The sequence below is a fragment of the Camelus bactrianus genome, chromosome 3, assembly GCF_048773025.1.
Source record: "Camelus bactrianus isolate YW-2024 breed Bactrian camel chromosome 3, ASM4877302v1, whole genome shotgun sequence".
Classification (NCBI taxonomy): domain Eukaryota; kingdom Metazoa; phylum Chordata; class Mammalia; order Artiodactyla; family Camelidae; genus Camelus; species Camelus bactrianus.
The window spans coordinates 140,224,321-140,236,904 of NC_133541.1; the positions used below are offsets into that span (position 1 = coordinate 140,224,321).

The 12,584-nt window shown below is 51.7% G+C and overlaps 1 protein-coding gene, 1 long non-coding RNA gene and 1 other non-coding gene across 46 annotated transcripts in view; 1 reads left to right on the forward strand and 2 right to left on the reverse strand.

The window, feature by feature from the left end:
• LOC141577174 (uncharacterized) overlaps positions 1–12,584 on the forward strand; it is a 277,514-nt gene that overhangs the window by 41,270 nt on the left and 223,660 nt on the right. For 10 of the 44 annotated variants that reach the window (XR_012505863.1, XR_012505864.1, XR_012505865.1 and 7 more), the window contains one exon: positions 5,202–6,618. The exons of 5 other annotated variants lie outside the window; for them this stretch is intronic. Coding sequence is in view for 6 of the 39 variants with exons in the window: in XM_074361310.1 (XP_074217411.1) it covers positions 3,801–3,885; positions 4,137–4,200; positions 5,202–5,897 (845 nt within the window). In the remaining 33 variants the exon portion in view is untranslated. 29 more of the 44 variants (XR_012505849.1, XR_012505851.1, XR_012505850.1 and 26 more) reach the window with 9 other exon arrangements.
• On the reverse strand, positions 8,765–12,489 carry LOC141577176 (uncharacterized). Its single transcript, XR_012505878.1, has 2 exons — positions 10,771–12,489; positions 8,765–9,800 (listed from the first exon to the last, which is right to left on the reverse strand). It is a non-coding gene; the product is annotated as an uncharacterized LOC141577176 (long non-coding RNA).
• On the reverse strand, positions 10,836–10,944 carry LOC141577274 (U6 spliceosomal RNA). Its single transcript, XR_012506170.1, has one exon. It is a non-coding gene; the product is annotated as a U6 spliceosomal RNA (small nuclear RNA).

Genomic DNA, 12,584 nt, shown 5'->3' on the forward strand with positions numbered 1-12,584 from the left:
TCCTTTCTTCCTTCCTTCCTCCTTCTTTCTTTCTTTCTTTTTCTTTCTTTCTTTCTTTCTTTCTTTCTTTCTTTCTTTCTTTCTTTCTTTCTTTCTTTCCTTCCTTCCTTCCTTCCTTCCTTCCTTCCTTCCTTCCTTCCTCCCTCCCTCCCTCCATCCCTCCCTCTTTCTTTCTTTCTTTCTTTCTTTCTTTCTTTCTTTCTTTCTTTCTTTCTTTCTTTCTTTCTTTCTTTCTTTCTTTCTTTCCTTTCTTTCTTTCTTTCTTTCTTTCCTTTCTTTCTTTCTTTCTTTCTTTCTTTCTTTCTTCTCTCTTTTTATTTTAACCTCTACTCTATTGATTTCCTGATCTTTAGGATTTCCTTCCTTCTGCTAACTTTTGGGTGTTTCTGCTCTTCTTTTTTTTAGTTCTTTCAGCTGGTGGGTTCGATTGTTTCTTTGAGATCATTCTTCATTTTTGAGGAAGGCCTGTATCGCTATAAAGTTCCCCCTTAGTGCAGCCTTGGCTGCGTCCCATAAGTTTTGGGTGGTTGGGTTTTCATTTTCATTTGTATCAAGGTTCTCTTTGCTGTTGTTGTTGTTGCTGTTGCTGTTGTTGTTGTTGCTGTTGCTGTTGCTGTTGCTGTTGTTGTTGCTGGGTTTTTTGTTTATTTCAACTTTGATTTCATCATTCACCCATTGGCTTTTCGATAGTATGTTGTTTCATCTCCATGCTTCCCCCCCCCCCCCCGCCTTTAGTTAGCCTTTAGTTGGCTTCTGTGACTCACTTGTACGTTTTGGAGTTCGGTTGACCCTGTTTGGAAGTCTATTCACCTATGGCTATAACTGTTTGTATGAAACAGATAGTAATAGAATCTCAAACCCATCTAAAAGAGAAAGAAAGGAAGGAGAAGGGGGGGAAAAAAAAGTCTCTATTATTTTCTTGCTTCCCTCTGCCACTCTTAATGGTTTAGATGTCTTCTTTTTACAATTTTGTGTTTATTCCGTTTGGAATGAATGGTAGTGATCACCTTTCCGGTGATGAGTGGTCTCATTTTTGTACCATCCTCCTTCTTCTCTATTTAGAGTAGACCTGTTGATGTTTCTTTTAGCATGGGTTCAGTGTTGCTAAACTCTTTTCGTTTTTGCTTGTCTGTGAAGTTCTTTACCTCCCCTTCTATTCTAAAGGATAGCTTTGCTGGATAGAGTATCCTAGGCTGCTTCTTTTTGTCTGTTTTGTTTTGTTTTGTTTTGTTTTTCATTCAAGAATTTCAATAGATCTTGCCACTCCCTTCTGGCCTGTAGTGTTTGTGTAGAGAAATCCGCTGAGAGCCTTATGGGGGTTCCCTTGAAACTCACTCTGTTTTTCTCTTGCCTAAAGGCGTTTAGGATCATTGCTTTATCCTTGACTCTGGCCATCTTGATTAGCCTATGTCTTGGTGTGGGCCTGTTTGAGTTCTTTCTGTTGGGTACCCTCTGAGCCTCCTGGACTTGGATATCTGATTCCTTCTTTAGATTTGGGAAATTTTCAGTCATGCTTTCTTCGAATATCTTTTCGGTCCCCTTGGTTCTTTCTTCCCCTTCTGGAACCCCTATTGTGCGTAGATGGGCACGCTTTCGAGGGTCCCTTAGGTCCCTAAGATGGTTTTCGTTGTTCTTTATTGGTTTTTCTCTCAGCTGTTCTGATTGGGTTCTTTCTGTTGTCCTGCCTTCTAGGCCACTTATTCGTTCCTCTGCGTGATCTAGCCTGCTTTGGACAGCCTTTAGACCAGTTCTCATTTCAGCCAATGAGTGGACCAGTTCTCCTTGACTCTTCTTTATAGCTTCGATTTCGTTTTTGACGTATAGTATATCTCTCAACACTATCTCTTGGAGTTCCTTCAGGACTTGGATCACTCCTTTTTGGAAATCTTGATCGAGCAGGCCATCCACGTCTATTTCATGGATCGTGCTTTCAGGGAATTTCTCTGGCTCTTTTAATTGGGAGTGGTTCCTCTGCTTCTTCATAATGCTCCTATCTCTCTGGCACTGTGGCTTAAGGAGTATCAGTTATCTATTGGTGTCCTTAAGGAGTTTATGTATTTATCGAAAGCCTAGGCAGGCATAAAACTTTAAAAGAGAGAGGGGGATAGGGGGAGAGAGAGAGAGACAGAGACAGAGACAGAGGGGGAGAGGGAGAGAGGGGGTGGGGGCAGGATGTTAAAAGAATGGAGAAAAAAAGGTTTGAAAACAGTGTACGATCAATAATAGAAGAGCAAGTTGAAGCAGAATAGCAATTGAGCTGAGACGTCTTCTAAAAGCCTTTAAAAACAAATAGAAAAGATCAGAAAATAATATACAATTGTTTCAAAAGTAAATTTTTAAAAGGTAATCGGAAATAGAACAGATTTTAACAAAAGATAAAACAGAGGATTTTAAAAGACGGGAGAAAGAAAAGGTTTGAAGACAGTGTGTAATCATGAATAGAAGAGTAAGTGGAAGCAGAATAGCGATCGAGTTGAGACGTCTTTTAATAACCTTAATAAAAAGGAGGAAAAAAATCGAGAAACAATATTTGAAACCTGTGAATAACCAGTAACAGGAGATCAAAACCAAGAGAATGAAAAAGGGAAGGGGGTGGATGTTTAAAAATAATAATAATGAAAAGACTTGAAATGAAACATTTAAAAGGGATTAAAACCGTAAACGTATACGACTGTTCAAAAGTAAAGGTTAAAAAGGTAACAGAAGGTAAAACCGATGTAAAAGAGATTAGAAAAGAAAAAAAAAAAGAGGAAAAAAAAAAAAAAAAAAGGATGTGTTCTCCTGGAGACGGTGCGCTCTTAACGGTTTCACCGAGAAGTCTTTCTGTCGTCGCCCTGTTTCGTGAACTCAGCTTGCTGTTTCCGCGGGCCCTCTGTCGGCGCCCTCGTCTGTGCTGCCCTCGGTGCCTGTGGGCAAGTAGATCGCGCCCCCTCCTGGCACCGCGGTCGGATGCTGCGTTCCTGCCGGGAAGGAGGGAGGGTGGCTGGCCGCCTGCCCTCTCCCGGCGCCGGTCGCTCCGCTGCTCTGTGCGGCTGTGTGCTCCGCCTCGGGTCGGCGCTCCTCTCCGTAGGTGGGCTCGGGGAAGACGGTGGAACCGCCCCGCCCCTGCTGCATTCCAAAACTCGGCTCCTTCTTAGTCTTGGTGGCGCGAGTTCTCTGAGGTACCGGGGCAGATATATAATATCTGCCTCAGGCTGAAAACGAGTCTCAGTCCTGCCTAGGAGGTTGCAGAGCCCCCGGGTGCGGATTCGAGTCTCGGCCCCGCCCCCGCTCCCGCCCCCGCCCGCGCGCTGCGCGCCGCGCGCCAGGGGCTATGGCGGCTGTGGCTGCGCCCCGCCTCTCTTCTCGCGAGAAGGGCCGGTGATGGCGCCGCGGGTCTGAGGAGATGGAGGCTACGGCGCCCCTCTCCCCAGGGCACACCGGCCGTGTTGCTTTGCCTTTCTTTCCCCGTAATGGACGGGTTGGGGGGGCGGGTTGTTCTGCTCTGTATCCCCTCCCGGCCACGGCGCGTGGTGCCGCCGCCACGGTCCTCTGCCCGGCTCGTGCGGCCTGTCCCGGCCCCCGGCTGCCGGCCTGCGACTCGGGCTGGGTGTCGCGGGGACCCTCTGTGCCCGTTTCACTTGGATAGGTCGGTCAAGGGGCGCTCCGGGCAGATCTGAGACTCGGAGGCTCCCCCACCGTCCCGTCGGCCTCTCCGTTGGAGACGGGGAGGTCTGGCGAACGAGCCCTATTCCTCCTCTGCCGGTCCCTCCCGCACTGTTTTGCTTTTGACTCTTTCTTTTCTCCTTTTCTCCTACCAGATTTTGGGCGTCTTTGTCTTTCGAAGAGGGCGGTGTTCTGTCGGAGTTCCGCAGGTGGTCTGATTGGCCGAGTGGGTCCGTCGATGTGAGTTTTGGTGTATTTGTGGGAGAGGGTGAGCTACGAGCGTCCTTCTACTCCGCCGTCTTGCTTCTTCTCGGGTTATTTTTGAAGAGTAGGTGCTGGGGATTGAACCCTGGACCTTTATTTTTTGCATGCTAAGCATGGGCTGTACTGCCTGATCTCTAGACCCTCCCCACCGCAACCCCCCCCTTTCCCACCGCCTCCATAGTACTCGATGAATCTCCTACCTAGATATCTATGCTTCCTTGGAATAGGGCCGTCGTTTTCTTCATCGGATTGATGCACGTCTGTGGATTCGTCTCGTTTCTCTCCACTGCGGTGGGTGGCATCGGGGCGTGGGGTGGGGTGGAGTGGCGTGGGCTGGGAACAGTTCTTCACGTGTAGAGGTGGAGCGGAGCGATGAGGATGGTGACTGTTTCCCCGAGTGCTCGCGCCGGGTGATGGAGGCCTGTGGTCTGACTTGGAAGAGGACTCGGGTGACCAGAACAGAGCCCGTGTGGGGTCGTTGTGGAGGGAGGAACTCCACCCCCCCCCAGCCCCAGCCAAGGCACTCGTACCTCATCGAGGGACGGTCGGCCGAAAACAAACGAAAGCTGTCAGAGGTTTGGGGGTGGGGGTGAAGGGGTGGGTGGGTGTGTCTGTGTGTGTGTGTGTGTGTGTGTCTGTGTGTCTGTGTGTCTGTGTCTGTGTGGTGTGTGTGGTGTGTGTGTGTGGTGTGTGTGTGGTGTGTGTGTGTCCCCGTTCCCCGTACCACGGTCTCTGGTCGAGGCCCCCCCGAGCGGAGAAACGCACGCCAGGCCGTCCGTGCTCCTGGTTGTCCGGCCGCGTGTCCCTGCCACCCAGAGATCCCGAACCGTCCCGCTCGCTCCCCTGCCATGTGCCATGTGCCACCTGCCTGTCGGCCGGGCGCTATTTTAGACCCTGCGAAGAAGTCGACCGGACGGACGGGCCGGGCCGGGCCGGGCCGGGCCGGGCCGGGCCGAGCCGAGCCGAGCCGAGCCGATCTGAGCCGAGCCCGTCCAGGCTGGGGTGGGTGGTGCTGGGTTCAGAGGAGTGGGGTACAAGCGGGAGGCGGGCGTCGATGGAGGGGAGGGGGAGGGGGAGGGGGAAGGGAGAGGAAAGGGGAGGGGAGGGGGAGCAGGGATGACGATGGTCTGGGGCTTGGCGTGTGGGGTGGGGGTGGGAGGGATGGTAGCCATCCTATGACTTTCTCTCCCTACCCCGCCTTTTGCAAGTCTGTTCGAGTGACAAGGTGGTGCTGGTTTCTGGCTGGTGCACACCATAGTGATTCTGTTCTTCTTTTTCCTGGTCTTTTTCAGGAACCCTCGTCCCGAGGGACTGAATCTAGTGCCCTGTGCTGCGCGGTACGACCTAGGGGTCGAATCTGCCAGGAGAGGACTTACAAGGATTTGGAGGATCCTGGAAAACTGCTACCATCCAGAATCCTACATGGATGTTCAAGATCTTGTGGATGGACGGACGGACGGAAGACGGATCGAATGGAGGCCCCGCCCCATCCCCTGGACCCCTTGGCCCAGGAGGATCGTGATGGGTCTGGAAAGGACTCTTCCGACGAGGGTCTCGGGATGGACTTTCTCGGTCTGCGGAAGGTGTTTCTGCACAAAGAGGAAGAGAGGGGCGTTCTCGGCCAGAGAGCCCGAACCGCCTCCTTTCAGGGATCCGCTCCAGTCAGGGTTGGGGTCGGGGTCAGAACGCAGCCACCGACAGCTCCCCTCCCTCGTCTTGGCTCTCCAACTTGGGAAACCCTCCTCCCTGCCCCCTCACCCATCTTCTCGTCAGCCGGCCTCCAGCTTCCCCGTGCCAACCACCTCTCTCATGCTGCCGGACTTTCCTCCTCCTTGGGCTGCCAGGAAGCTCTCCCGCTCCTCCACGTGCTTTGGCTTGGAATCCCTGACAAACACAAGCGGTGCTGGTGGGCGGGGCCGTGGGCGGTGGCAGAAGGACTCCCTTCATCTTATGGGAGCGATTTTTATCTCCATAGAGGTGGCGATTGAGAAAACACATAAAATCACTCAGAAGAATACCCATGTGTAGTATCCCTGACCTAGATCCGTGTCTGTCTGTCTGTCTGTCTGTCTGTCTGTCTCTCTCTCTCTCTCTCTCTCTCTCTCTCTCTCTCTGCCTCTCTCTCCATTTCGCTATTCTCTGTGTGTGTGTGTGCGCGCACGCGCATGCGTGTCTGTCTGTCTCCCTTGTCTCTCTTTCCTCTCCTCTCCCCTCCTCTCCTCTTCCCTGTTCTCCCCCCTTCCCCCTCACCCCTCCACTCCTCTCTTCTCCCCTCCACTCCTCTCCTCTCCCTCTTCTCCTCTCCCCTCGCCTCTTCTCATTTCCCCTCCCCTCCCCTCTTTTCCCTCCTCTCCTTTCCTGTCCTCTCCCCTTTTATCCCTCCTCTCCTCTGCTCTTTCTCTCTCTCTCTCTCTCTCTCTCCCCCTCCCTCTCTCCCTCTCCCCCCCTTCACTTCCCTCCCTCCTCCCTACCCCCCCAACCCCTACCTTCACAGGGCCTCATAGATTGCAATCGGTTTCCATGAAATGTGATGAAGAGGGAATGAATTTTAGAATGATATCCCCATGCCATCGAATCCTTCTTCCCCAGGGATAGCGACTTATTTGTGGTCGTGTTTGTTTTTGTTTTTCTTGTTGTTGTTTTGGGGCGCATCGAGGGCGCAGGAGGCGTTGGGAGTGAGGGTGATGTTTCTCTTTCTGTCTGTCTCCTCCTTAGGACGGATTTTAAGAGGAGGGAGGACTCACAGAAATCTACCATCTTGTCTCGTACTGCAGCTGTGTTTGAGCTTCCTATACGATCTGGGCGGAACACTCCCCACCCTCACCTCAAGCCGCCATTGCCGCCCCCTCAGCCCCCTGCACCCCCGTCCAGTCCCACACTTGGGGCGGTGGTTGGGCATGGGGGGATGTTGGCGGGGTGGTGGTTGGTGGGGGGTGGGGTGGTGGAGGAAACCAGAAAACAGACCACTGTGGCACGTGGGTGACTGGGGCTTCAGGGTGAAGGAGGATGAATAAAATGGCCGGAATTAGGCTAACGGATTATTGCTTCTTTTTTTGGCGGGGGGGGGGAGGATCATTAGGTCATTCATGCATTCATTCATTCACTCATTCATTTGCTGGGGGGGGGTGTCATTCGGTTTCTTATGCTCGCCCTGAAAACGGTCAACTGTCCTGACTGACTGGTTGCTGCTCACGGTTCCAGGCCTGTTGTTGAAACTGGAAGCTATCGATCTTACTGTTTCTACTGTATTTCACTCATTGAAAGTCATCATCATGCTGGGTCTCTGAGTCTTTCTCCGAGGAGAAGGTCGGTCACGGGACTAATGACCTGACAAAATAGCCTGAGTGACCAAGAAGGCCACACCTTGAGTGCTTATGAGATAACGAGATCTAACCACCAGCCTCTATAGAATGGGTCACCTGGAGGCATCGTGACACCATTCTGAGTCTTCTGATGAGAAAACGATTCTGTGGATGGTGATCGATGCCCGATTGTTTGAGCTATGGCTCTAGAACCACCCCACCCACTCCATCCCCAAGGTGGGTACACAGTTTTGAAGACGCTAGCCTGCTGTGAATCCCCTTTGCCCGGCAGAGCGATAAAATGGCCTCTTTGCTTCTAAGCTCCGAGACCTTGTCTCTGGATTCTTGGGCTCGTCGGGGACGGGGGCCGATCTTTTGGCAACAAGCGTGCTTCAGAAACAGCGGATGCCCGAGAAGGACACTCTGCCTCTCCCTCTTCTTCCGGGCCTGAAATGGGGAGGAAAAAAACATCGCTTCCCCTGGAAGCTGGAGTCCGGAACCCGCCATCCGGAGGGACTTCTGGCTTGGCCTTCTCCTGGGGTGGGGGGGGAGGGCACGCCACTGCACGTGTTCTTTGTCAACTCCCTGTTTCTCTCTTCTCGAGTTATCTCTTTGGGACGGCTCCCACACTGGGTGAAAACAGACAGACAGGCTGGTATGTCTCCCTACCCCACCCTTCGCCCCCAAATGACTGATCTCCTGTCCCATCAGAATCACCACTTGTTTTCCAACGTGGCTTTCTTGGATCCTGGAGGACTTGTAAAGGAAAAGCCCAGCTGGGCTAACAAGCTAAAGTCACAAATCTAAGTGTGATAAGTGTCCGTTTACTGATCTAAGTTCTGCTGGGCTAACTCGTAAATCTGAAGTTTAGTGTCAGTTTACTGGGCTAACAAGCTAACTCGTAAATCCAAGCTCAACAAGTGTCAGTAACGTGATCTGTTCCAAATTGATAAGCTCCAGTGTACTGATCCTTTGCTTTTTGTTGTTTGAGCCTTATTGGCGAATAGACCCATATTTGTAATTAACCCTATGAAACCTCATGTGCACGTCTTGGAGGTGCTCAGAGCTTCGGAGCAGAAGCCCCTCTGAGCCCGCCGGCGTAATAAATCTGAGTACTCCAACCCTCCGAGAGGTGCTTGTTTCTTGGCTGGCCTGTCATTTCCGTAACAGACTGATATCAACTTAGAGCCAAGATGGGCGCAGAACTGAAGGAGCTTCTCGGCTGGCCTAAGAAGCCTGTCGTCGTGATGTGGGAGGCATTCTTTACGAGGGACCTATCTGATTAAGTGCTTGACCGCCTTTTGGACTTTGAACCAACTTGGAGATAGGAACTAGGATGAGAGGGCACCCGAAATAGCTCAGCAAACTCTTCTCCATCCTTAGAAGACAGACAGACAGACAGACAGACAGACAGACAGACAGACAGAGTGTGTGTGTGTGTGTGTGTGTGTGTGCGCGCGCGCGTGTTTGTGCGCGTGCGGGGGTGTGGGAGAGGGAGGAGATGACGTCAGCGTACTGGACACTGTTTCAGTGACATGGGGAGTGCTGTCAACTAGGAAGGAACGTCATGTATTCTTCAGCCTTGTGTCTGTACAGGTGGGTACACTCAGGGTTCCAGAAAGGATGGGATATTCCTGGCAGTCGTCTACTGCCCTGGCATCGAGGGCTGGCTGGCTGGCTGGCTGGCTGTCATCCAAAGTGGAGGCTCTCGTGAAAGGGACGGAACCGAGTCCCGAGGAGATGCCTCCTTCACTGACTTTCATGCAAACACAGTGGACCACAGCCTCCGGAAAGAGGGTGGGTGGCACACGTGGCCCCAGTCTGTTCTGTCCATTCGGCAAATGGCCTGGGTTAGGGGAAACCCAGCATGGCGACCATCCGACAGGCCGACCCACCGACCCACGGACGTTCTCGGTTTCTCCCAGCTTCCTGGATGACCTCCCCCACCCACCCCCACCCCACCCGCATTCCTTCACCCACCGTGGTGTCTGGTGTCAGGGCACTTGGAAGATGACTCCCATTGTTCAATAGACAGGGGCAGGAAGATTCCTATAGGACCGCAAAAACAGTCAACTGGCCATACATACATACATACATACATACAAACTTTTTGTCCCCAGAGGCCTCAGACCTCCTCTCTCTGGACACGCTGAACCCCAGTAACTGGCCCCCATTCAACTGCCACATAGTAGGGGTCATCCAGACGTTCTTGGGATGGTAGGTATGACTTCCAAAGGGGTTGAAGCCTTCCTTCCCCCGCTGCAAGCCTGATGCCATCAGCATGGCCAGGACACTGCTACAAACAAACAAACAAACAAACAAACAAACAAACAAACACACACACACCACCACCACCAACAAACAACAACAACAACAACAACAACAACGACAACAAAAGACAAACACATGCGTATGTGACTTGGGGACATACTTTCCGCAGCCTCCAGGGACGAAGGCACTCGCTTCGCTGGGTAAATCCTACGAGGCTTCACTAAAGCGCTTGCCAACTTACTTCTCAGAAAGATCGATCTCTGCCCCCATCACCCGCCATCATCAGGCAAGGTCGTCAGAATCCATGGGAGATATAGACTAGAAGAAGAAGTAGAGGAAGGAGGAGGAGGAGGTGGAGGAGGAGAATCAGTGACATGAGGTGTGTACGACTTCTTGTCTCCAAGAGGATTGAGTTTTAAATTTTTTTCTTTTCAGATACAAGGGAAAATAAACTTCTGTTTTTTCCCCTTCCTTCCCTTTTAGAGGCGGACACCCACATGGTAACTATCATACCTCTGTCAGCAGAATGGAATCCTTTCTCTTTTTCTCCCTCCCTGACCCTTCTGGGATTCAGAAATCCTCCGTGAGGATTTTTCTATTCTTGGCAGCAGAGTTATTAGCATCATTGACTTGGAGGCAAAAACTTAGGTTTCCATTAAACTGGGATAGACATGCATGGATAAGAGATACTAGTGCTACTCGTTTTCCTTAGGGTTCCCCTGTGTCTGTGGGGTGTGTGTGTGTGTGTGTGTGTGTGTGTGTGTGTGTGTGTGTGTGTGTGTCTGTGTGTCTGTGTGTCTGTGTCTGTGTCTGTCTGCCTGCCTGCCTGCCTGCCTGCCTGCCTGCCTGCCTGCCTGTTTATTGTAGGAACTCTCTGTCAATGGAAGTATAGTTGACTTACAATGTTGTGTTCATTTATGACGTACGGCATAGTGATTCACTTATTCACACACACACACACACACACACACACACACACACACACACACACACACACGTATACTTTTTCAGGATAGGTTATTACAAGCTATTGAACATAGTTCCCTGTGCTAGACAGTAGGACCTACTTGTGTACCTAGTTTGTATAGGGTGGTTTATATCTGCTAATCCCAAACTCCTGATTTATCCCTCTGCCCTCCCCCGTTCCTCCACCCTACCCTGTCCCCTGTGTTAACCATCGGTTTCTTTTCCATGTCTGCGAGTCCAGTCTGTTTCTGGTTTGTAAATAGGTTCCTTGGAGTCTTTTTAAAATGGAGTTATTTATGTATGGATGGGTGTCTTGACTTACTTTCAGATCCCACCTAGAAGTGATGGCATAGGATATCTGTCTTCCTCTGGGTGACTGACATCACTAAAGCTACGGAACGCTTCACGTATGTGCGTGTGTCGTCCACGTTCAGGGGCCGTGCTGATCTTCTCTGGATGGTTCCCGTGTTAGTCGATGTGCTGTGGCAGCAAGCGCTTGCCTTAGGGTTTTTGTCTCAACCTGAAAGCCGGCCCGGAGACTGAAGGTCTTCTAGTTGCCTCCACTATCTGCCTAGGACCATCTCCACGAACGTTTCCCATTTTCTCTCACCCTTTTGTCTTGGCATCATTGAGTACTAAAATGCTCCGTCTCCTGAAGCCCTGCAGACTGAAGCTGGACAACGGGAGGTAAACGTCAGAGAAATGGCCACAACAGCTCCTGTGGAAACCATCCTAGGGCCTGTTTTTGGAGGAGCCGCTCAGAGAGTTGAGCCGAACACCCCAGGACATCATCAGAGGCATTTCAAACTGCTCGAGCCGTTTCGATGACCCCGATGTGTGGAAATCTCCTACCAGACTGACCCCCTACTCCCGGCCCTGAATCTGGTTTCTCATCTGCTCCAATGATTAACCTTTTTGCTGTACTTTGGTTTTCCACACAAGTGCCTCTTAGGCGATACCTGACTGCTTGCTCCCTAGGCCTAGCTTCAGAAGCCCATCGACACCACCGCCTCCTGAGACGAGATACTACAACTGTTTCCTTGAACAGACCTGTTCTCAGAACTAAGAAACTGGGTCCATGAAACGCAGGCCCTCTAGGAAACTATTCCCTCCCTCCTGCCCCCACACCACGCGCACGCACGCACGCACGCACGCATGGACGCACATGCACAGTCAACAGCCCAGCTTTTAATGTGTAAAACTTCCAGGGAAGTTACAGAATAGGGAAATGTTGGGGTCCAGAGTAGGCTGCCCCAAAATGTGCCCGATGGACTATGCTGAATGAAAGGGACTTCACAACTGGCCAAGGGGGAGGGTATAGGTCAGTGGTAGAGTGTGTGCTTAGCAAGCAAGCACAAGGTCCTGGGTTTAATCCCCAGTACCTCCGGTCAAAAATAAATACATAAAATCGAATTCCTCTCCCCGCCCCCCCCCCCCAAAGTATACACTGCTGTATGTCAACTCTGTCTCAATAAAACTGGAAGAAAAAAAGGAAAAAAAAAAAAGATTTAACAAAAGAAAGAAAGAAACAAACAAAGAACTGCCCGAGGCAAGAGGAACACTCTGGCCCTCCTTTCTGCCTCCCTGGAAGCAGGGGAAAAAGAATTTTGTTTTTTTAAAGTCTCCCATCCCAGAGGAATCTATCAAGTCAGAGGTCTGCTTCCATGCCCTTCCATGATTCTCAAACGGTGTAGTGGGGTTTACCCAGATTAGGAAAAGGAGGGGACTCCTTTGGCCTGAGACCAGGCGAGATTCTCCCCCTCCCTCCCGCCTCCCTCCGTGCAGTTGGGACGGGGTGGCCTAAGGGTGGGGAAATTGAAACCAAAGAACAAAAGCCGTTCAACAGAGAGGAGCCGGAGGCCAAGTCAAAGGCTCTGACCTGAGCACAGAGCTTTCTGCATTTGAATGAAGCGATTGAACGAGGCCCTGCCGAATGGATCCTCCTGACGTCCCCGCCCCCGCTTCCAGGAGACAGTCAGTCGATTTGGGACCGATCGGTGGAGAAGGCCTGGGAGGCGGCGGCGGCGGCGGTGGCGGCGGCGGCGGCGGAAGCAGCGGCGGGGGCGGGGGGGGGGTGGAGCGCGGGCGGGGGCGGGACCAACGGTCGCTCCAACTCTGCCTGCCTGCCTGCCTGCC